Source organism: Calonectris borealis, chromosome 29 (assembly GCF_964195595.1).
Source record: "Calonectris borealis chromosome 29, bCalBor7.hap1.2, whole genome shotgun sequence".
Taxonomy (NCBI): Eukaryota; Metazoa; Chordata; class Aves; order Procellariiformes; family Procellariidae; genus Calonectris; species Calonectris borealis.
The window spans coordinates 1,944,431-1,966,601 of NC_134340.1; the positions used below are offsets into that span (position 1 = coordinate 1,944,431).

Here is a 22,171-nt window from a genome sequence, read left to right on the forward strand (position 1 = left end):
CGGGGTTGCAGATGAGTCATTTTAATCCCACCTTTGTTTTCTGCAGCGTTAAATAAGGTGATGTAGCCTGAGCCACTGACAGAGCTGTTCAAGCAGTGTGTTCTGCAAGCTTCTCTTCGGTCGCGGTTTTGTTTCTTAAAAGGTGATGCCAATCCGCTCTTTCTCTTAATAGCGGATTCTGCTCTAAAAAGTGGAACAGCAGCATCACAAAATTGCAAGGAAGTATCCTGAGCGTATGGCAGCCCCGTTCTCACACAAAGGCGGTAGTAATACCGATATTAAAAGAAATGATAATAATCAACCTCTGCTGATTACCAGCAGGGTAATTCTTGGTGTGTGTCGTGGAAGTGGCAGACAGCACAAATGTAGGGAGATACTCTCAAGCTTAATTTTCCTCTCTTAACCAGCAAAGTTCTTGACAACTAATAAACTTCAGAGACCTTCAGTTTGACACCTGAGTTTAAAAGCGCGTTAGTCTCAGCACTTGCCGAGGGAGTCTGCCGGTTTCTGTCATTTCACAATGCCCCTTTCTTGGTTTTAATGCTTTGCCTTCTGAGAAGCTCTAGGATAGACCTGACCAGCGGAGACTGCCTGAAAAAGCAATGACAGTGACTGTGCACAAAGCTGAACAAGCCAGAAAAAAACGGGCTAAAGCAGGTGCGGTTCCTGGAGCCACAGGTGAGCGGCCAGCCCAGATCCTCCCTTACAAACCGCGGTTAGTTCTGGTTAGCTCATACAAGTGGTATCTTGACAAGGGCAAGATTGCTTTTCCCCTCTCTTCCTGTGCTGAACTTGGATTATTCTTCCCCCTTTGCATTCTTCAGGCTCGATCGTTTTATTTCATTAAATGATCGAGAATATTAGTCAGTCCATCGGCGGACTCGGGTGGGGGTTTCCACGGGGACCTCAGGAGAGGGACGGTTTATTACGTTTATCGCTCTGCTTCAGGGGCTGGCTCGCTGTTTCCGGCCCTGATGCGGCAGATGAAGCATTTCAGCCCCCTGTCATTTTTATTTCTGGGGGGTTTTTAACGCTTAAGCCATTCTGCCCTGGCCCGGGGCGAGCTGTGTGCGGCCCCGCCCCCCCGCCCGCCGCGGCCCCGCCCCCCCGCCCGCCGCGGCCCCGCCCCCCCCGCAGCCTCCCTCAAAGCGCGTCCTCGCGCTTCTCTTGCAGAAGGGCGGTGGGCGCCTCTCTGCGCATGCGCAGTCAGCATGGGCGGGCCCCGCACAACCACCAATGGCAGCGGCCGCGCGCGGTGGCGGCAGCCAATGGGCGGCGGCGGCGGGGCCGTTGGGCGGCTGGACATGGCGGCGGCGCGGAGCGAGGCTGAGGAGGCGGCGGGCGGCGATGGCGGCCCACCCGCACCGGCGGCGCCGGGCCGCGCCCAGGTCTTCGCCACCGTGGTGGACACGTTCCTGGAGAAGCTGGTGGCAGCCGGGAGGTGAGGCGGGAGCGGGGTCTCGCCAGGGCGGGCCGCTCCGTGAGGGCCGGGCCTGGCAGTGACGCCCTGTCCCTCCGGTTTTGCAGCTACCAGAGGTTTGCAAACTGCTACCGCTGCTTCTACAAACTACAGCCCGAGATGACCAGGAGCATCTACGATCAGTTTATATCCCAGCTGCAGACGTCCATCAAGGTGACGGGGGACGCGGGCCCTCACTGCGGGGGCGCGGGGTGCGCCCGCCCTCGGAGGGGCTGCAGGCCTCGGTGTAGGAGCGCTGAACGCGTTGGCGTTAAGGGTAGCAAATACATTTATTGAAGGGCGAAACCAGAAAGCTAACACTGCGCCCCAAAGATTCTTACAGGCCTCTTTGTCTTCCCCAGAAAGAGCTGTAGAATCATTTAGGCTGGAAAAGACCCTTAAGGTCGTCGAGTCCAACCATTAACCTGACACTGCCAATTCCACCACTAATCCGTGTCCCTAAGCGCCACGTCTGCGCGTCTTTTAAATACCTCCAGGGACGGTGACCAAATACCTGGTGATTCCCAGGAGGTAGCCTTCGTCCAGGGAAAAGCGAGGGCTCACAAGCAGAATGGTGCTCTTGTTAGTTCAGTTTGGGTCCTGCTAAATCCCTGTGGTGTCCTTCCTTCACAGGAGGAGATCCAGGAGGTAAAGAATGAAGGGAATCTGGAGGTGCTCTTTAATTCACTGGATAAGATCGTGGAGGAGGCCAAGAACCAGGAAGAGCCTGCGTGGTATGGACAGTCCTGTGGAAGGCAGTCTGGGGAGCGTGTGTGTGTGGAGGCGTGTTCCTTCAAGGGCGAAAGTCAGTTCCCGTGTGATGTTTTGGTTGTGTCAATGTGTCCTTGTGCTGCAAGGGAACTTTTTAAACCTCGTATATCTTAACAGCAATGTCATTGCATCTGAAGCGTCCAAAAATAAGTTTTATCTATGGTTCTCTAGGTCATGTACCTATGCTTCCTCAGTGCAAGGAGGAGGTTAGTGCCGCTGAGACCAGAGGGGAGGTGAACTCAGTTCTGAATAATTCAAAAGGTTGATGGTACGTTTTAGCCACAGCTGCTGTTCTAATAGCAGAGCTCACATCAACGCTCCTTGTTGGGATGCCTTGCCTAGGGACTCAGCAGGCACTGGAAGTTGCACGCGCTGCCTTTTGTTCGCCCTAGAGGCAGGCTGGGTCTTTTAATCAAAAGCGTCATCGTGATTTCTTGTTTCTGTGTTTGGGGAAGTTAATTACATCCTGCCTGCCTCCAGGCCTCGACTAACGGCAGAGTTTTGGGAAGGAATCCTCCCGTTCCTTCACGTATGGCGTTAGGGGGCTGCGCAATGGGGTGCTCGTTAGACGCGCACGTTCTAGCTGTCCTCAAGCATCCAGTGCCAGAGGTAAATTGCCGGAGTCGGGGAGCTGACGTGTTATGGCAGCAGCTCAGCTTCCAATTGCGGTGCGTGAGACTTAATTGCTGTGCAAGATTGTTGTTCTCTGGTTGCTTCACATCCCAGTTGTTTCCAGGCGTCCCAGCGGGATCCCGGAAGAGGACGTTCGCAGCGCTATGGTGCCGTACCTCCTTAAGCACAGGTCGTACTTGCGGAAAGTCCTAAAGGAGAAGGAGGAGGAGAACAGGAAGGTAGCGGAGTCTGTGCTTGCGGGGAGGGATAGGATTGCAGAGCTGCAGCAGCTGATACAAGCTCGCAAACATGCCTGGCAGGTAAAAATAAAAAATAAACAAATAAAAAACCCCTTCTCTTTGCAGCATCAGCCTGAAAGAAACACTATGCTGTGGCTTGACTAGCAAATGGCTGCACTATATTTAAACCCTCCACTTATCAAAGGCCTCACCAGGAGCCAAGTGCTGCTGAAATTGGCCTGGGAGGCCTGGGCATTTTCACCGGAGGTCTTGGATGTTTTTCCCCGTGCACTGGGTGGGATGTTTCTGTGGGTGAGCGTGTGAGATCAGCGGGTTGTATTCCGTACATGCTGGGGACGGCAGTGGATACGACGCTCGGTTTTATATCAGCCTGCTTTGGGTGCTGAACTGTGGAGAAAAGCGCTTTGCTGAGTTCAGTGGTGGTTGTTTTCCTTCCAGGCAATTAGTAAAGAGCAACGAGAACTCATCATGACATTCAAGGAGCCGAAGTGAGGACGCGGGGAGATTCTGCATCTTTCGCAGGGGGAGTTTATCCCCATCCGGGAAGCGCTGGCAGCGCGTGGGGAAGTGGGACACTCTGCGTCGCGTACACAAACCACGCAAACTCGCGTTCATCTTGTCAGGCCAGAAGAAACTTGCGGTGGGACTGAAAAGCTGCCGGACTTGCACAATTTGGTCAAAGTTTGTGAAGAAATAAAAAAGAACACGTCAGGATCTCTGGATGACAATTTCCTATTCCCCGCTCAGCTCAACGGGGAGGAGAATCCTATAGATCTGGTAGCCAGAGCATGTCTGTACGCTCACACGCTTCTTTAGCACCGTGATTCTAGCTACTAAAGCCAAATTTGTGGCCTTGAAGGTATTTCAGATGCGCGTTAGAGAAAAACTGGTGCCTTACGCAGAGGGGCTGTGCTGTGCGCAGGAACGAGGAGCCAGGGAGCTGTAGCACACGAAGCCCGCAGTCGGGTAAATGCTGCCATGGCATTTCCTACAGCTGGAGCGTAAAGAGCCACGCTGGACTCTTCTGCTGCGTTTTTGCATGGTAAAATTTTCAGTATCCGCGTTCATTTTCAGTATCGGTGTCTTTAAAAAATTGTCCGCCCGGGACCCATCAAACAGACGTGTCAGCAGCTGCTTTATCACGTCAAGTTCCTCGTTGCCGTTTATTCTTGTTTTCCAGTTATTTTCCAAGCCTGCTCCCCTCCCAGCAGTCACACACTGCGGGCGCTTCTCCGAGGACCGCGGTGTGAAGGGTCCGGGGATGTGCCACTCGTGTCTGTGGAGACGAGCAGAGGTTCGAACGGCCCTGCCTCGACTCCGTGGGCTCGTGGCAAAGGGATTTAACGTTTTCCTGTGAAACCTCCCTCTTGACTCCTGGAACCAAACACCTGGAGTCGTTCTTTACCCTCTCATGGGAAGTTTGCCAGCCAGGGAAGCAGGGACTCGCTGGAGTCTGCCTGCCGGGGCGTTAGCGAAGCCCTGCAATTAGGTCGATCTCCAAAACGAAGAAAAGGTCCTTTGGGCTGGGCGGATAACGAGGAGAGCCTTACTGAGCCTGAGAAGGACGGATTGTGAGTCTCTTTCCAGCAGACACCGGCGTGTTCTCTGGTCACCTGTCCTCCTCCTCGCCTCTTGTGCTCTTCCGTTAGCGCGTGCCGTCCCAAGGAGAGGCTGTGCCCTGTGGTGGGGAAATACGAACGCTGAGAACAACGGTGGCGATTTCCACCAAGCGCGAGCCTCTGTTTTCAATTAGAGGCAGCCAGAGCCCGCGATTGACTGACTTAGGCATATTTTCCTTCTGTCGTAAACAAGCCTTCCCTCGCTGCATTATAATCTAAATAAATTGGAGCTGTTGTTCCCCCGCTCTTGGCGCCCGCTGTGCGCGCTTGGCCTGCGTACTCTATAGTTTATGGGTTTGTTTGACAAAGGCTCTGGCTTCAGCGTTTCTCTCCTCCTCCGCCCCAAAGCCTCCGGTTCCGCTTTTCAAGACACGGCTGGGATTTATAGGATCTGAAAGTCTGGAAAGTGGTCAGGATCCCAAAGAGGAATGTCACCCCAGGCGGCCCGGGGAGCCCCCATGCTCGGAGCCCTCCTGGAGTTAAATAGGAGCAAGCTGTGGGGGTGGGCGAGCACCCTGAGCACTGCTGGGCTCTTGTGGAGAGTAGGAAGTAAAAGGATGGATGAGCAAGAGGTTCTACTTCTCCAGCAGCTCCGCTCCCCTTCACCTCTGGTGCCTGAACCACGCCAGCAGCACGCTTTTTGCTCTCGCAAAGCCCTGTTTTGGGGTTTTAAGAGGCGCTGGACCTTTTCCTGAGGTCCTGTTTCTGGGAACAGGCGCTGCCCGGGGCTCCAGCCCTGGCGCGCAGCATCTGCCCACGGGACGTGGCACGGGAGAGCTGCGCGGAGGGCGCGGGCGCCTGCTCGCCCTCTCCTGGGTCGCGGCAGTCGGCCCCGGCAAGGGGCCGTGGTGACGATGCCGCCGAAGGAGCAGGCGCTGGTCCCCGAGGCAAAAATTGGCCGACGAGTCCCCGTTGGTCCTGTGCAGAGAGGAAAACCCCACGGGTTTTGGCAGGAAACTCTCCTAGCGTGGCAGCAACCCTGTTGGGATCCAGCAGTGGGAACTGGGACAGACCAGTCAGTGACTGGGGAGTGCGGCGAGGAGTCCCACCAGTGCCCCATCTCCCATCCCAGTTAGGGGCTGGGAGACTGGGTGCTGCCAGGCCGGCAGGGCTGGGCCCACCAGCAAATCTCCGCTGGCCCGGGGCCGCGTTTTCCTCCCTGTGGGCTCCGGCCGGTCACGGGAGAACCGAATTCACCCAAACCACAATTGCCGCCTGTGCTGGTGGCTCCCGGTCCCAGCGGATGTGCTGGAAATAGCCCTGGCAGGGCCACGGGGCCCCTCCTTGGCGGTCGCAGCACCCTATAAAGCCGCTCGGGGAGCGGGGGCCGCACCCAGCGCAGCGCCGGCGCAGAGAGGCACCATGAAGCCCCTCGTCCTGCTGACCCTCCTGGCCCTCCTCGCCCTCGGCCTCTGCCGCAGAGGTACGGGGTGTCCAGGGGGGTGCTGGGGGGGTCTGGGGGGGACCGTGCCCCGGGAAGGGCTCTGCTGGAGGGAGCAAAGGGGCTCGGAGAGCGATTTGCTGAGCCTTGGGGTGGAGGGTGCAGGGCTGGAGCAGGGGGACAGGGATCAGGACTCCCTTTGCCAGGTTGGGGGGGGGGGGTCTGGGTGAGGGGACGGGGAGGGGGGTGGGATGAGAGCCCCAAAAGGAGGAGCAGGGTGCGGGCACAGCCCGCACGGGGCCTTCCCGAGCCCTCCGGCTGCCCCGACCGCTCCGCGCCGTCCCTCGCAGCTGCCGACCGCTCCACCAGCGCAGACGACTCGCCCAGCTCCGAAGGTGAGTGTCTGCGGCCGCATTCGGCCCTGCTGCCCCGGGGACGGGGATGGGGACGGGGGGGACCCAGCTCTCCCTGACCCCCTGCTACGTCCCCGCAGCCTTCGTCTCCAAACGCGCCAGCGCCGAGGTGGCGCGGCGACACAAGAGGAATTACATCTATGACAGGTAGCGCTTGACCCCGTTGCGCCGGGGACCGTGTCCCCCCGGGTGACACCGAGGGGGGCTCCCCTTCCCCATCCAGCACGTACAATGAAATCCTGTTTTCGGGAGGCGCTGGGCCCCTTCCCCCGGAGCCTCCAGCCCCGACGGGGCCGAGGACCCTCCAACATCCCCTGCATCTCTCGTCTGTCCCCCCCAGCATCTATGGTGCCGTGTGGGACCCACTGGAGGCCAAGCGCGAGGTGTGCGAGTTCAACCCCCACTGCGATGAGCTGGCCGACCACATCGGGTTCCAGGAGGCGTACCGGCGCTTCTACGGCCTCGGCTAGCCCCCGCCGCCCCCCAGCCGCGCTGCGTCTGAGCGCAGAGCACCAGCCCCCCCCCCAGCAGCCCTCCTTTTACACCCCTTTCTGTTAACTGTGGAAAGAAATAAATGCACAAATGGTGTAGCCAGCTCCTTCCTGGTCTGGGGGTGTGGGAAATACCCCAGGTCATCCCCACGAGGCTGAGGACCCCCGGCCTCTTCCTCCCTCTCCCAGCACCCGAAGGCTGCGGGGCAGAGCGGCGTCCATCACCATCCCGTGCCATCCCTGGCAATGATGAGCCCAGCGCTTGCACCACCATTATTCCAGTTTAATTTAAAGCTGCTTGTCCCAAGCGTGGGGTTACTGGGGGGGCAGCGGGGCTGCTCCACGTGCCCCAGAGCCCTGCGCCCTTCCCAGCGGCAGGGTTTCCTTAGCAAACCACCATTTCATGAACCACCGGGTTTGGGGGGCGGGCGAAAAGTGGGGGCAGATTGGGACCCGAGCCCGATGCGTGGTGCTCTGCCCAGCCACAGCCGTGGCACCCCACCCCTTCCTGCACACCCACCCACACCCACCCACGCGTGCACCCCTCGTGCTGGGGGCTGCTGGCCTCTGTCTCTCCCATCCCCCCTGAACCACCTGCAACGTTGCTGCTGGGTCCCCACGGGGGGCAACAAACCTCCCCTGCCCCAGATTCAGCTCCCGTACGCCCCTGGCCGCAGCTCCTGAGGTCACGGCTCAGCCAGGGCACAGACCCCTGCTCCCACCAAGCACGGCCTTCGCCAGCCCTCTGCGCCCAAACCTCGATCCCAAACCCCTCAGCTCTGCCTCCAGCCCCTTTCCCCGCAGCCCTCGGCTGCCCCCAGGCACCCGCTGCCTGGCACTGAGCAATAGCCGGGCTGCAGCGGGGCCCTGCACGCTGCAGCGGGGCCATGCACGCTGCAGCCGGGCCATGCACGCTGCAGCGGGGCCATGCACGCTGCAGCAAGGACCCGCACGCTGTGCTGGAGCTGTGCACATCAGGGCCACCAGAACTGCATCTGTGACAATCCTGGCCACACACGCGCGCACACACAGACAAGGGTCCCCAGGGTTCCTGCACTGAACCTGCTGGGAAGCTGCCAGTGCGCTGGTCCGTGGATTTGGGGGTCCCACGGCCTGGGGCTGGGGCTGGGTGCCTCCGGGTGGGGCTGCTACATGGGTTAGGTGCAGCGTAAGTGCGCTACAGTGCCCTCCCTGCAGGGATGAGTAGGATTAGCCATATTTTAAAGGTGGGGAAACTGAGGCACAGGGGCGGGGGGGCAGTTTGGCTGGCTGCAGAGGGAGGGTGAGGGACACCTCATCTTATGACACCCCAAGACACCCAACAGCAAGACCCAGGCATCTGAGCCCCCTCACCCTCTTCTCCCCACACTTGGCGGGGGGAGCTCTGGGGGTGCCAGGACATCTGGGTCCCCACAGCCCCTGCAGCCCAGCCACTCACCCCGCAGTGTCACGGGTCCCTACAGCGCCCAGCCTCGGTGGGGACGCTTGGGGGGCTGACAGAGCTGCCAGGCGCCCGGGGCAAGGCAGCGGTGAAGGCGCCGATGATGGCAGCATTGCCCAAAAGAGCCAGTCCGGCGGTGCCAAAGGTGCCGGGGAGCCCGGGGGCGGGCAGGCGGCCCCGCAGCCAGGCCCGGCGCGAGCACACGTCGCAGAGGATGGCCTCCAGCTGGAAGTGGGTGCCCAGCACGGCGCAGATGTGGAAGAGCTGGTGGCTGTGTCCTGCCGGAGAGAGAGGCCAATGTCACCCTGGGTGCTGGGACTGGAACGGCGGCACTGGGAGGCACTGGGGGCGGCTGCTCACCGATGTAGTCGAAGCGGCCGGGTGCCAGGCGCTCAGGCAGGTGGGATGCGAAGAGGAAGCCGGTGAGCAGCGCGAAGAGGAGGTGGTAGCAGTACCCGGCCACAGCCTCATTCCAGGCACAGTTGCTCCAGAAGCAGAAGAGGAGCTGTGGGGAGGTGGGTGAGCAATGATGGGGAGGGGACACCCCACCCCTGGGCGCACCCCGGGACCCCCGTGGGGGTGGCACCTGACCCCTGCCCCAGGACACCCCGACTCACCCGGGAGAAGAGGGGGATGTTGTCGTAGAGGAAGGGGTACACAAAAGCCGCCGTCCGCAGCACCTTGCTCAGCCGGGGACGCTCCAGCTCAGGGAAGCTGTGAAGGGGGAACCGGGCAGGTGGGGGGCACGGACCCCTGTCAGCCCCCACAGCGAGGACCCTGCAAGCACCTTCGCTTTGGGCCTGAGCAGGGGGACGCCCCCAGAGACGCTGTGCAGGACCCCAAAGCTGAGAAGGAGGAAACCTCCAGCCCCAGTTTCCATCCAGCTGCAGCACTGGTGCTTTTACCCAAAACATACCGGGAGTAGCAGGAGAGGCCGGTGCAGACAAAGGAGTTAAAAGCAGCCGCGGGGACAAAGTAACGGTGCAAAACGCCGCTGACCCAGTGGTCTGGCATTGCGTAGGCACCGTAGGCAAATGCACAGCCTGCAAGAGAAATGCAGCACCATGGGGCCAGCGGCTCCCTGTCCCCGCTCCCACCCCTGCCTCCACCCCCACCCCTGTCCCAGTCCCTCTCCGCAGTGGCTCACCCAGGCTGTAGAGGCTGAGGGCTCCATAGTCGCAGAAGTAGCAGATGTGGCGGGCGCGCGCCGACATGGAGCTGAAGGTGTGGGCGCAGCTGGAGGCGAAGGGGTAGAGGCAGACGAGCAGCAGGTAGATGAGCAGGGGCCAGTGGTAGGGCTCCTGGCAGAAGTCCAGGGAGGACGAGAGCACCAGGAAGCGCCACACGAAATACCTGGGCGCACAGCGTATATAGGGGCGAGCTCCATCCCTCTCCCTATCCCCATCCCTGTCCCTGCCCCCATCCCCATCCTTTCCTTGTCCCCATCCCCATCCTTTCCTTGTCCCCATCCCCATCTCCATACCTTCCTCATCCCCATGTTTGTCCCCATCCCCGTCCCAATCCCTTCCTCATCCCCATGTTTGTTCCCATCCCTGTCCCCGTCCCCATCCCCATCCCTTCCTCATCCCCATGTTTGTCCCCATCCCTGTCCCCATCCCCATCCCCATCTCCATCTCCATCCTTTCTTTGTCCCCATCCCCATCTCCATCCCTTCCTCATCCCCATTTGTCCCCATCCCTGTCCCTGTCCCCATCCCTGTCCCCATCCCCATCCCCATCTCCATCCTTTCCTTGTCCCCATCCCCATCTCCATCCTTTCCTTGTCCCCATCCCCATCTCCATACCTTCCTCATCCCCATATTTGTCCCCATCCCCGTCCCCATCTCCACACCTCTGTCCCCATCCCCATCCCCATATTTGTCCCCATCCCCGTCCCCATCTCCACACCTCTGTCCCCATCCCCATCCCCATATTTGTCCCCATCCCCGTCCCCATCTCCACACCTCTGTCCCCATCCCCATCTCCATGCTCTCGTCATTCCCATTGTCCCTGTCCCCACGCCCACCTCCATCCCCATCCCTGTCTCTATCCCATATCCCCATGCCCACCACCGTTCCTATTCACGTCCTCCTCTCTGTCCCTGTCCCCATCCCTACCAGGTCGGTAAGAAGTGTGTCCAGATGTTGACTGTCTCGTTAGTCATCTGGAAGGAGCTGAGGACGCAGTCAAGCGCTGAGCTCTTGGGGTGCCGGTACCCTGACATGATCCCATCCTCCCAGAAGATCTGTGGGAACAGCGGGGGCTGGTCAGGGGACACAGCGGGGGGAGCGGGGCAGCCCCAGAGAGCTGCTCTGGCCTGGTGGTGGGTGGGGAAACTGAGGCATGATGGGCTGGGAGAGTCTCACCAGCTGGAGCAAGGTTGGGGGGGAAGCCCAGGTGATTTTCCACCTTGGATGAGGGAACTGGGGGGGGAAACCTGGGGGCAGAATCCCACCATCACCCAGCCAGACGTACCCGAGGCACCTGATGGACCCTGAAGATCTGCGGCAGCTTTATTGTCAGCATGGCGGGGCCGCGGTGCTGAGGGGTAGAGGTGTTGGGGCTCAGCCACAGCCCATGTCCTGCGGAGATGGGACAGGGCCCGCGGGGTGACGGGGATGGGGCTGCAGGAGCCAGGACAGCCGCCCCCCCGGTTGGCTCTTGGCTTGGGTCAGCAAAGCTCGCTCTCCGTTTGACTCTTCCAGAAAGCCACAGCGGGGGTGAGGGGGTGGGGGTCTAAGCAGGATCAGGCCCCCCAGGCCCAGGATGGGGTGAGCAAGGGGAGGTTGCAGCAAAGAGCCAGATCCTGCCCTCGTCCCCCGCCCCACCGCATCCCCCCTCCCCGTGGAGGCTCCCGACCCCGCGCTGGGGATGTCCCTGGCAGACGCAGGCTTAGGACAAGGCCACCCCGGAGGGGGAAAAGCCCCGCGGACGCCCCGCAGCCCCCCCGAGCCCTGCCCCAGCCGGAGAGGTTGCGTGAACGCAGGGAGCAGGATGAAGCAGGACAGCGACCTGGGAGGTTGGGGAAGTGTTTCCCCAATGGGGAAACTGAGGCACAGCACAGGGGAAGCAGCCCAGCAGTCCTGAGTGTCCCCACCCACCCCCCCCCCCAGCCCAAAACTCACCCAGTGGTTTAGAAGGGGGGAGAAAAAGGAAAAAACAAAACAAAACAACCCGAAAGCGCCCGGCGACACCTCCCACCACCCTGCGCGGCGCAGGAGAGCGGAGCCAGCGAGGAGCACTGGTGGGACGGTGGGCGACGCCGTGCTGGGCGTCCCCTCCTCCAGCCGCCCTGCGGAGCCCCCTCCTCGCCACCACGGGCTGGGGGGGGGGGATCTCGGCCCCACCGCTGCCGCTCGCTGCCCTTCTCCCCTTCCTGGGCTGCGGCGGTGGAAAGCGGCCAAAGGGTCCGTCCCCGGCAGCCCCCGCTCGTCGGCAGAAGGAGCAGCCGGGGCCTCTCTGCGGGGGCTCAAAGGGAGCTTTGTGCTGGAAACGCCGCCTGCCCTGCCCCGGCCTCGCTGCCTGTTTTGGCTGAAATCTCCCCAAATTCCCCCCTGGATGCAAGAGCCCTCACTGTGCATGGGGGGGGGTTGCCCATGGACAGTGCCCCTCCGTCGGCGGAGGGACTACTGGAGAGCGGCTCCGGGCATCAGACGTTAAATGCCAACGAGCCCTTGGGCTGGGAGAGCCGGGGCGGGTGATGGAGCCGGGGGCCAGGTCCACGCAGGGACCCACAGCAAACACCCGGGGTTCACACCACGGGGTTCCACGAGCGCTGCAGCCGAGACCTGGGAGACGGAGAGAGGTGGAGAAAGCAAAAGCCAAGTTTGGGAAAACCTTCCCAACTGACCTGACCGCGTCCCGCTGGCACACGGAGGGCTGGAGGTGGCTCAGGCTTGGTCCACGGCAGCAAATGCCAGCAGAGGCGTCCACGCTGCAGCTGGATGCGGCCGCCGTTCAGGAGGTGGAGGGTCGAACCGTGAGCGGGATCGATGCTTCCAAAGCTCCCATCTTTGGGGATTTATTTACCCCCGGAGGGTTCATGTTCCCGGCTCAGCCGCGGGCACTGGGCACAGCGCAGGGAGCCTCAGCGCCCGGACGAGCGGCTCAAATCCACCACGAAGAGCCGCGGGCGCGGGGCCGATCTGCTTACAGGGCTCTGGTGCGCCCGCAGCCCCGGCCGAGGGGAAGCTGCGTTTCTCCCGTCGGCGTTGCCAGGAGGCCGGCGGGAGGGTTCGGGGGCTCGTTGCCTGCCTGCAAAGGGACCTGCTGCATCTCTGCAGGGATGCAGGCCCCGGTGCTGAAGAGCCCCTCCGAAAAGCACAGCAAACCCTGGGTGGGGACCTGCGCGGGGCAGGAAAATCACATTTCTGTGCAGGGAGAAGCGGGAAGCGGAGGTGCAGAGAGGGAGGGGAACGGCCAGCAAGCGGGGCCGGAGAGAGGGAGGCTCCTGGGGCTTTCCGAGGACGTGGCACCCCAACGAGCAGGACCAGGAGTCCCAGCTCTTGATCGGTGTTACAAGGCTTTGTCCTGCTTCCATTTTGCAGGAGCAAACCCCCTCGGTTCATTTCCAGTGTGAGGACCCACACGGATGGGGCACCCCTCGCAGCAACACCGACCCAAAAGCACATTCGTTAACGGGGCAGCCCCCATCCGCAGCCCCCGCCAAGGCCATTAACGCTGGGCAGCGTCTCGGCACAACCCTCTCAAGCTGGAAGAGGCATTTCCAGCCCCTTTGGCGGGGACAGAGCCGGCAGTGACAGGTCCCTTTTGTGCCACCGCAGGCGGCGGCGTTGGGACGCAGGGCACGTCTCGCCCCGCGGGAAGAAGTCGCCCACGGCTTCTTCTCCCACTGGGGACTGAAAGCCGGATTCGCCTTTTCACAACCTCCCTCTCCGACCTTCCCGCTGCTGGCAGCCTCCAAAGAGCTGGAGAGGGAGAGTAAATTATATTGGTGCCTGGCTCAAGGCTTTCCACTAGCAGAGCAAATAAAGGAGCTTTGGTGTGAAAGAATACAGGGAATGGAAGACTTTTTTTCTCTTTTCCTCTATAAACCACCACCCCCCCAGCTTGTCCAGTCACCAGTGCCTGGCATGGACCCGCACAGAGCCTGACTTCAAGTGTGCTGCCCAGCTCTGCCCCGAAACCAAACCTCTTGAAGGCACCTCGAATTAACGCTTAGAAGTTACACATTTTTAAAAATCCCTTTTAAAATCAAGCTGGGAAGCTGCCCAATAAACCACTGCGGTTACTTTTGCTGATCACAACGTTGCTGGGGTTGGGGATGCTCCTGGGGCAGCACCATGCAGAGTCCTGGCAAGAGGACAAACTCATCCTGAACCACAACGGCAGCGAGCAAACGGGAAAGGAACAAAGGAAATACAAAGGAAATAGGGAAGGGACCCACCTACATTTCATCCTATCAAACCAAAAGCAAACCAAGGTTATGCCTTCCTTCACCCGAGTCAAGTAACATTCAAAGGGGATGGGAATGGCAAAGCTTTTTTTTCTGAAAAGCAGAAAGTTTGGTCAGCGAAGTGCACGTTTGAGGGTGGATTCACGTACCAAAAACGTACCCGTACACGGGCTGGGCTGGGAATCACGACAAAAGAAGAGGTACAAACATCTTGTATTTTATTAAGCTAGTCAATGTGTTCGGATCACAGTCAAGACACATGCCGTGAGAGCCCCCGAGCTCCTCCTCGTCCCAGCTGGGGTCCAGCAGCCATCCCATCGGTCCCCCAGCGAGAGTTATCTCAGCACAAATCCACAGGCTGGGGTTTTTTTGTGCTACAAACGGAGGACGGAGGGAGAGATGATTGTCCCTCGCCTCAAACCAAGCAACAGTCCTCTCCCTGCCAGCAGACAGAGGCAGGACCAGTGACACGGGCGTCTTGTGCCAACCCTCCTGCCTTTTTCCATCCCCGTTTTCCCCATCCTATTTTCTGCCCCAGCCAGGCTGGCTAGCTCTGCTAAACATCAAGAAGGGAAAAAAAAAAAAAGCAGCTAAGATGCAAGCGAAAACCCAAGGCATTGCAGGTGGCATCGAGCCGAGCAAGGATGGGAGCAGAAGGAAGAGTCGCTTGGCACAGAAACCACTGAGCAGAAGTCCAGCAACACCAGAGCGACTGTGTCCACCAGCCACGGCGTGGGGACAGCCCCTGGCCCCTGGGCTGCCTCCCCGGGAAACCCAGCAAGCTTCAACCACCACAGACCTGTGCTCTCCCAGCTTGGGGTCACCCCGTAAACTTCCGAGAGCTCAACATGGTGGTGACGAAAAGAAAATCAAACCCAAGAAACACACAAAAACACATTAAAAGCAGTGCTTTCGGCCCACAAGATTGTTTTTCTTTTTGCGCTCCTTCCCAGCACGGTAGGTGTTACGGGACGAGCTTGGAGCTGGTCCTAGCAAGCTTTGAGCTGGTACAGAAATAGCACCATACGGATTAGCAGTGGACCGGAGCTGGCTTTCACAAGGCTCAACCGTTGCTTGATGCTAGCTCGGCGAGTCAGTTTGCAGCTCGCTCTCAGGCTGGCACGCATACGCTGTGGTGAGCTCTCGGGAAACCCCAGCCTCAGCGCCCAGGAGCCCCGGGCAGAGCAGTAAGCCAGGCTACACGGAGCCTCCCCACTGACCTTCAGGTTTTCTTTAGCCCTGGAGAACTGCTTAGCATCAGCAACCAACAGAAGAAGCCAGGGAAACCGGACTCCTGCTTTTGGCTTCTCGGTTGGGATCTGGAGATGCACCAAATCCTGTACGGGGCAAACTGGCACGAGCCGTCGGACGCAGCAGATCTGTGTCAATTTACACTCGGGGAGGAGACTCCAACTCATCGCGAGTGCTGGGATTAGGGCTAAGAAGTGTCTTCCTTTACCCCAATCTTAAAGACGTCAAGTTGAGCCTCCATTAGAAGGCAACACTTGCCAGAGGACACAGCTTGTCACCTTCCCCGAGGCCGCTCTGCAGCTACGCTGTTCCGGAGCTTTGAAGTCTCCCACTTTTTCAGCTTCGTGTGTCTCTGACTGGGGATGCGCATCCAAAAAAAAATTCATCGGGTCCTCAACCATAGTTGCATGTTCTGGAGAGGAAGCAGGGTGGCACAGGGATCTTTCAGGTGCCTTTTTTAAAAGGTCACTATCCCTGCCCACTCAGCCCAGATGCATTGAAAGATGCCACCGGGCAGTTAAGATTCCCTGTTGAAGGGCCAGGGCTTTTTCCTCCTCTCCAGGTGTGCAAAACTTCAGGGTAATATTAAAACAACCCCCGAGGAGACCAGGGCAGTTACTAAGGGATGGTTATGAGGAAAGTAAGGCAACAGCCTTGCTGCCTCTTAGAAAGAAGCCCTCCGGTTTCACTGCGTGGCCCCTAAGTGGGCTCACTGCAGCTCAGCAACACCTTGTTACAGAAACGTCAAGTTTATTTACTTTTGTTCTTAAACTGCCTTCTGTGTCCAGCCCAAACAAGCCATCGGTCTGATTCAGGACACGGACGGACTGCGTTAGCCCATCTCTGCACTGGAGTGGGACCCCTCAGTGACAGCACCAACCTCATCCGCTGCCCTGACCCCACGGCACTTGGCTCCCAGCTCTCACCCTGCACCACCGGCAGCCTGGGGAGCTGCGTGAACCGAGACGCCGGCCCTCGGCGTGACAGGCATTCCCTTTTGGTTGCCGCTTTATTTCCATTGCTCTTTTCTCCCCTCAAGATCCAGCTGTGGCCAAGGGAATACCTGGCCCAGAGCAAAGCTGAGGAATGCCTCCAGCTCCTCGCTATTTTGATTTCAGCCAAGCAATGCTCTTTTCTTTACCAACCCCAAGCGCACGCTTTGCACTACACAGCCAGACGGGAATGGCAATCAGGCCGCTCAGGACTGCAAAGGTAGCCAGGCTTCCTTCGAGCAGACCCCCAGAAGGGAGTCGCAGACTGCAGACCCTTCGGATGTGCTTTGCGGTAAGGAGGTGGATGGTTTTCTTAAGCAGCAGGGAAAAAAAGCACAGTCCACCAGCTATCCATCCCACTGAGGCACTTCCACTGAACAAGGAGTTCGGCATAACTCAGCAGCACTCTCCAAGCCAATGGAGGAGCAGAAGGAGAGGTGACTCTGCTCTCCGCCACATCGCTCTGGGTCAAACACTGAGGGACAAGTCCCACAAGATGATTCTCTTTTCTTTTCCCACCCCATCGAACAAAAACAGTAAGCTAGACAAACAAATGGCTTCAAACAAAAACACTGGAGGAAAGAGTGACTCAAACTTCACAGCCCATCTTAGATCTCTAAGAACATCCAAGATGAGCCAGAGTCTTTGACCTGCCGGTCTGCTTATGTTGTTTCCTTGGCTTAGCCTAGAAAAGCACGGCGAGTTTCAGGAGAAGCTGCGAAAGGAAAAACCTGTAGGGAAACCCTGCCACTCTACCCCCTCCACCTGCCTTTCAGACCACAAGGTAGGGACCTGGTAGGGCCAGCTCCAGCTCTAACTTAAAGCTCGGCATTTCGCTCTGCTGTGCTACAAGGCTGCATGCTGCAAAGGAACTGAAATTGGAATATAAATGAATCCACTGGGACTTGTGCTGGTTTTTTTAGTTTTTACCTGAAAACAAGGAACATCCTGCCACTCCAGTACAATGCATCATGCTAGGAAGTCTGCACAGATTGGAGTATGTTACTTGTCTTTCCGTTTTATGCCCCTTTTGTAGCAGCTTCTGGCTGGCCCGTGTGAAAGAACACGCAAACATAGAAGACTAGTGGTTTTTACTTGCATAGCTGCTGTTAGTTCGTGTGGATGGAGACATCTGTTTCTTGAGTACATTGACACAGATGAACTACAAAGAGGCCGTTCAGCCTGTCTCCCACCGCTCCGTTGTCCTGGGAGCAACCCGTTTCTTCATTTCCAAGCATCAGCGCGTGACAGGATGTCAGACACAGGTTGCTTGAGATGCTGTCGGGATGGAGGTCTGAAAGGTCCCTCACAGCTCACATGCAGAATTAGCTCTTCCAGCATCCGTCCAGGTAGCATCATCCCTTCTTTTTAGGATGCGAAAAGCACTGAAGGGTTTGTGAGCTCAGTCCTGGGCAGTGACGGTCGCTGCGCTGCCTTTGCCTGCCCTGGAGGGATGCGAGGAGGGGGGATACAAACACTCCAGTTCCGCCACCCTCTCTAGCATGGCATAGCAGCAGTGGTGCGTCGGAACAACCAGCAGAAGAGATAATGGCTTTGAGATCCTCCGTCCTCCTCCGCACCTCATTGCAAGATTTAGAAGAGAAAAAGAAAAGAAAAAAAAGACCAAAAAAAAAAAAAAGAAGAGGCATTGGGTCCTTCGGAGATGTCTGCTCCATCCCAGGGTCGCAGCACTCAAGCCAAGTGGTTGAGCCTTATCGGTGTTTAAACCCCACACGGCTCTTCTCTCTCTTCCAGCAACTCTGCTGGATTCCACCCCTTTTCTCCAAGGTCTAATGCTGGAAGCAAAGAAGCGGGAGGGACTGGGGAAGGAGGAACAGAGTCCTTTTCACCTCTCTCAAGCAGCCCAGCCAATCTTTTGTTGCTCATGAAGCATGCAGCTTGTAAGGAGAGCAAGGATGTGCACCAAGCCCATCGGGGCACTTCAGACTGCTCTCTCCTTGCAGTCCCTTTGCACTGAGCCCGCTCCATGGGGGACAGGGAAAGGAAATAAATATGCTTGTTCAAAGAAAAAAAAAAATTATATTAAGAGCTTTCCCCCCCCTTTTAAATAGCATAATTGTTTCCTTTTCTCTCTGACATTGGAAAAGTATCCAGAACCCCAAAGGAACTCCACTTTTTCTTTTTTTTTTTTTAATATTATTTATATATATAAAAACTAAGAATTAAAAGGAAAAAACCCTTGAAAAATAATTAATTCAAAGCGGGGGGGGGTATAAAAAAAAAAAAAAAGAAAGACTATCTGCTTTCCTGTCACCAGATTGCCAAACAAGAGCTAAACACTCTTTGGATCTTCTTTCCCAAGCTAGGAGGGCTCCATTTCTGCTGCGCTGGTTTGGTTTCACTTAAGTCAAGTCCACGCTTTAGAAGCCGCCTGCCCATTTCAGATGACCAAGCAAGCTTTGGGGAGGAATGAGGGGGGAACGAATGACTGCCCGTCTCTCGCCCATCTCTGCCGACTGGGAGAAGGGCAGAGCCCTGCCTCGGCCGTGCCGAGGTGCCTCTCTCTTCTCAGAGCAGTTGGCGCCGTCGGAGATGTACAGCCGTCTGGTCGGGATACAGGTGGAGGGTGTCTGTGTGCGTGCCCAAATTGGATTTTTTTTTGTTTGTTTTGGTAGGTATTTTTGTTATTGTTGCTGCTGCTGCTTCTTCGTGTCTAAGTGTCGCCTGGATTTTTGTTTCCTTCGTTCAGACGCTGCACGTTCCGAGAGGGGGAGAGAAAGGTACACCAACCCGATGCCTTTCTGAACATCAGCCCATCTCTTTCCACTGCTTGTAGAACTCCAGAACATTTTTTATTTCTACGCTGGCATTGGCGGCTGCCTGGATGGCAGACTGCAAGCAAACAGAGACAAAACAGGTTATTTTTTTCTCGCCCTGTCAAGAGGGCTGCCCTTCACAACTTGGAGATTCTCAGGCAGAGTTTGTCATGGCTAAAAGGCCCAATTGTCCTTCCTGCTAAAGTTGCTCTGGCATGAGAGGCCTGCACAGACACGCAAATTACTTCTCCTACCTCCCCCAGGATACTTTGCACCGCAAAAGCATGACAAATCAAGGGGCCTTCAAGGAAACAGGAACCACGACTTATAAACTAGATTTGGGAAATCCAGGACAGTTATTACCCGAGGCAGAAAACATTTAAAAAAAAAAAATCTTGCCAATCAACCAGATTTTAATCTTGCTAGGAAGCAGAAAGGCTCAGCTCAGCCAGCCAAAGAGCTACGGACCTGCATGGGCGCCGAGAACGTGCTTGGGTCCTCCAGCTGAAAGCCCGTGATGATGGTGACCATTCCTGTGGTGTCATCCTCTCCGCTTCCTTGGGACACTGTCAGTTGTTTGCAGCTGTCCAGTATTTTATAGAGATTCCTGCCAGAAGCAAGAAAAGAGAAACGGAGGGGAAAGTCAGAGGGAAGACCACTTGTTTGTGCAAACAGTTTCATATATGCTCAGGAGGACATGTGGAAAGCAGGACTGTTTCTCTTTGCCTGTTGAGGGCTTTTCTGAGACCCTTCTTAGCACCAAGTGTTTGGTGCTATGCAAGATGCACAGATGGATGCCCTAACGCTGTCTCTAGGGAATTTTATAGTTACTTACATAGAGCACCAAATCAAGCAAGCCGCATGACGGGTCCCAGTGCTAACACCTCTCCCCAAAGCCACCTGCCTGCTGGGAATTGGGCTCAGACATCTCCAGATGCTGTAATCTTACCAGGCATCTAAATCTTGTCTCTTCAATTTATGCCTCTCAAAGCTCTTCCCAACATCTTTCTGGCAACGAATGTACCTAAAGAAAGATCAGAGTCACTGAGCTCACACGGAGACTGTCACACAGACTGAAGTCAGTGCTCTCCAGCAGGTCCACCAGGTGCTGCAGGACCGTTTTGCAATGCTGGCTTTTTTCAACCAAAATAACACCCAAAGGCCTGCCCAAGGAATCCCCTGCGAAGTCCCTTAGATCACCTCCCCTGTCTCATCGCCATCGCTGTGTGCGGTTCACAATACCACAAAGTGTTTCAAAGCCCACCAGCCCTGACACAGACCTTGAAGATGCAGTTTGTCTTCACGGAAGCACGGCTCTTTGTCCTTCTACAGCTAACCTGGGCAATAACGCAGTACAGCTCTTCCAGCTGCATCAGTGAAAGGTACTGCTCAGTTTTGTACACTGATAAAGAGATGCAACTCCCTCCGTTCCGCAGAAACAGCTACGTTTTGTGGCCGAGCAGCAACTACAAGCGCATCCGCCAAATCCGTTACTTCACCACCTTCCCTCTCGCCAAGTGCATTCCTGAGGCCTGGCTTCCCCTTGGCCCGCTCCTCGCTCTGCTCCAAGGGATGCGCAGGCTGCTCCCACCATTGACATTTTCTTCCACCCCAAAACGCACCCATTCCAAAGGCAAGGGCAAACCGCATCACTCTTCCGCTCTCACCTGTTTCCCTTTTTAAATTCTGCCTCCAGATACCGGATGCTGTCCCGAGCACCTGCGTTCTCCTTTTTCAGGAAGTCTAAGCCATCAATCACTAACAGGAAAAAAAAGAAGCAAAAACATCTGGCTTACAGCTATATTTCTGCAAACTAATCCAGATGTGTGAACAATTCCTCATCCCACCGAACCGCCTCTGATGCACGGCAGCAGTGGCTGCTACGGGAGGCAGACGAGGTGGAGGGAGAACAGGGCCCCTCTCTTTCCAGCTGTTCTTCAACACACCCTGTTAGATTCCAAGCATGGGCCACACATAAAACAGGCCGCAAAAGCGACATGCGGAAACGGTGTTTCAGCTGCTCCAGCCGAAGTGAAGGACAACAGCAGCAGGAGAAAAAGCCACCACCTCGGCCCACAGGGCTTGCAAGGCATGGGAAGGGAATGAGGGGAAGGCAGGCTCAGTTACTTGACGTGGAGTCCCCATACCTGTTCGAGGGATGATGATTATGAACCTCCCGCTGGTGGCCAGCTGCTTGACAACAGCCAGGTGCTGGCAGAGGGCCTGGGTGTCCGGGACAAGGTAAGGAGACATGGCTGACTGTGCTTTGGGCTGCTGGAGACTTCCCTCCAGCTGAGAAACCTCCAGCTGAAAAAGCACACATGCAGAGACACTTGCTTCACATTTACGCTGAAACAAACGATCAAACAGGGCAAGACTCGCCCTGCAAAGCTCCATCAGGCCCTTCCAACCTCCCAGCACGTGGAGCAGAGGGCTGGATGCAGCCAGTGAGTCAGAGGGAGGTGACTGTCCCACTCTACACGGCACTGGTGCGGCCCCACCTCCAGCACTGCGTGCAGTTTTGGGCACCTCGATATAAGGGGGACATCAAACTGTTAAAGTGTGCCCAGAGGAGGGTGACCAAGATGGTGAAAGGTCTTGAGGGCAAGATTTATGAGTAGCTGAGGTCACTTGGCTTGTTCAGCTTGGAGAAGAGAAGGCTGAGGGGTGACCTCATCACTGAGGGGTGACCTCATCACTGAGGGGTGACCCATCGCAGTCCACAACTTCCTCGAAGTGGGCAGCGGAGGGGGAGATGCTGACCTCTCTGGTGACCAGCGATAGGACACGAGGAAACGGAATGAAACTGCGCTACGGGAAGTTCAGATTGGACACCAGGAAAAGGTTCATCACTGAGAGGGTGGTCGGTCACTGGAACAGGCTCCCCAGGGAAGTGGTGACAGCACCAAGCCCATCAGAGTTCAAGGAGCATCTGGTCGACGCTCTTGGGCATATGGTTTAGTTTTAGGTAGCCCCTGCGAAGAGCAGGGCGGTGGACTCAATGATTCTTATGGGTCCCTTCCAACTTGAGATATTCTATGATTCCGTCTTTGCAGAACAGACTTACTGCCTCTGTGTGGAACGGGAGCAGAGAGCTCCCTCTTCCCTTCCTAGTTTCAGACATTGCAGCCACCACCCTGCCAGTTTTCAGGCTGGAACCAGCATCTCCTACCTGCAGTCGAAGCTGAGCCATATCCCTCATTAGCCTGTTCCGACGAGCTTCCTCTGCAGCCTAGTTACAAAAACAAACTTCCATATCAGTTAGCAGGAAACACACAAGCTGACGCTA

At 57.2% G+C, this 22,171-nt stretch overlaps 4 protein-coding genes across 13 annotated transcripts in view; 2 read left to right on the forward strand and 2 right to left on the reverse strand.

Annotated features, from left to right (window-relative positions):
* The first annotated feature begins 520 nt into the window (after positions 1-520).
* PMF1 (polyamine modulated factor 1) lies at positions 521-4,964 on the forward strand. Of its 3 annotated transcripts, none has more exons than XR_012670420.1 (6): positions 521-678; positions 1,174-1,441; positions 1,528-1,633; positions 2,093-2,264; positions 2,967-3,162; positions 3,541-4,964. XR_012670420.1 is itself a non-coding variant. In XM_075133492.1 (6 exons), the coding sequence occupies exons 1-6, from the start codon at positions 603-605 to the stop codon at positions 3,592-3,594; spliced, it is 801 nt and encodes a 266-aa protein (XP_074989593.1). In that variant the 5' UTR covers positions 521-602; the 3' UTR covers positions 3,595-4,964. The 3 variants fall into 3 exon arrangements, 2 of the variants coding, with proteins under 2 accessions (XP_074989593.1, XP_074989594.1); XM_075133492.1 differs by having other exon boundaries at positions 2,093-2,193; XM_075133493.1 differs by lacking the exon at positions 3,541-4,964 and having other exon boundaries at positions 2,402-3,123.
* Positions 4,965-5,575: 611 nt separating this feature from the next.
* Positions 5,576-7,052, forward strand: BGLAP (bone gamma-carboxyglutamate protein). Its single transcript, XM_075175926.1, has 5 exons — positions 5,576-5,664; positions 5,753-6,144; positions 6,453-6,497; positions 6,596-6,662; positions 6,856-7,052. Exons 1-5 carry the CDS (start codon positions 5,576-5,578, stop codon positions 6,983-6,985), a joined length of 723 nt encoding a protein of 240 aa, XP_075032027.1. The 3' UTR covers positions 6,986-7,052.
* Positions 7,053-7,249: 197 nt separating this feature from the next.
* Positions 7,250-14,072, reverse strand: PAQR6 (progestin and adipoQ receptor family member 6). 5 transcript variants are annotated; one of them, XM_075133460.1, is made up of 9 exons: positions 12,600-14,072; positions 12,297-12,512; positions 10,922-10,987; positions 10,564-10,691; positions 9,595-9,800; positions 9,364-9,490; positions 9,065-9,161; positions 8,808-8,952; positions 7,250-8,725 (listed from the first exon to the last, which is right to left on the reverse strand). In XM_075133460.1, the coding sequence occupies exons 3-9, from the start codon at positions 10,970-10,972 to the stop codon at positions 8,454-8,456; spliced, it is 1,026 nt and encodes a 341-aa protein (XP_074989561.1). In that variant the 5' UTR covers positions 10,973-10,987; positions 12,297-12,512; positions 12,600-14,072; the 3' UTR covers positions 7,250-8,453. The 5 variants fall into 5 exon arrangements, with proteins under 5 accessions (XP_074989561.1, XP_074989556.1, XP_074989557.1 ...); XM_075133459.1 differs by having other exon boundaries at positions 7,252-8,725; positions 10,922-11,028; XM_075133455.1 differs by having other exon boundaries at positions 11,572-14,072.
* A 3,107-nt stretch (positions 14,073-17,179) lies between these two features.
* Positions 17,180-22,171, reverse strand: part of SMG5 (SMG5 nonsense mediated mRNA decay factor) — a 30,014-nt gene continuing 25,022 nt past the window's right edge. For 3 of the 4 annotated variants that reach the window (XM_075133447.1, XM_075133446.1, XM_075133448.1), the window contains 6 exons: positions 22,055-22,114; positions 21,030-21,189; positions 20,550-20,640; positions 19,832-19,906; positions 19,351-19,489; positions 17,180-18,958 (listed from right to left, as the gene is read on the reverse strand). In XM_075133447.1, coding sequence (XP_074989548.1) covers positions 18,875-18,958; positions 19,351-19,489; positions 19,832-19,906; positions 20,550-20,640; positions 21,030-21,189; positions 22,055-22,114 — 609 coding nt within the window. In that variant the 3' untranslated portion in view covers positions 17,180-18,874. Of the gene's footprint in view, positions 18,959-19,350; positions 19,490-19,831; positions 19,907-20,549; positions 20,641-21,029; positions 21,190-22,054; positions 22,132-22,171 lie in introns of all 4 variants that reach the window. The other variant, XR_012670417.1, reaches the window with a different exon arrangement.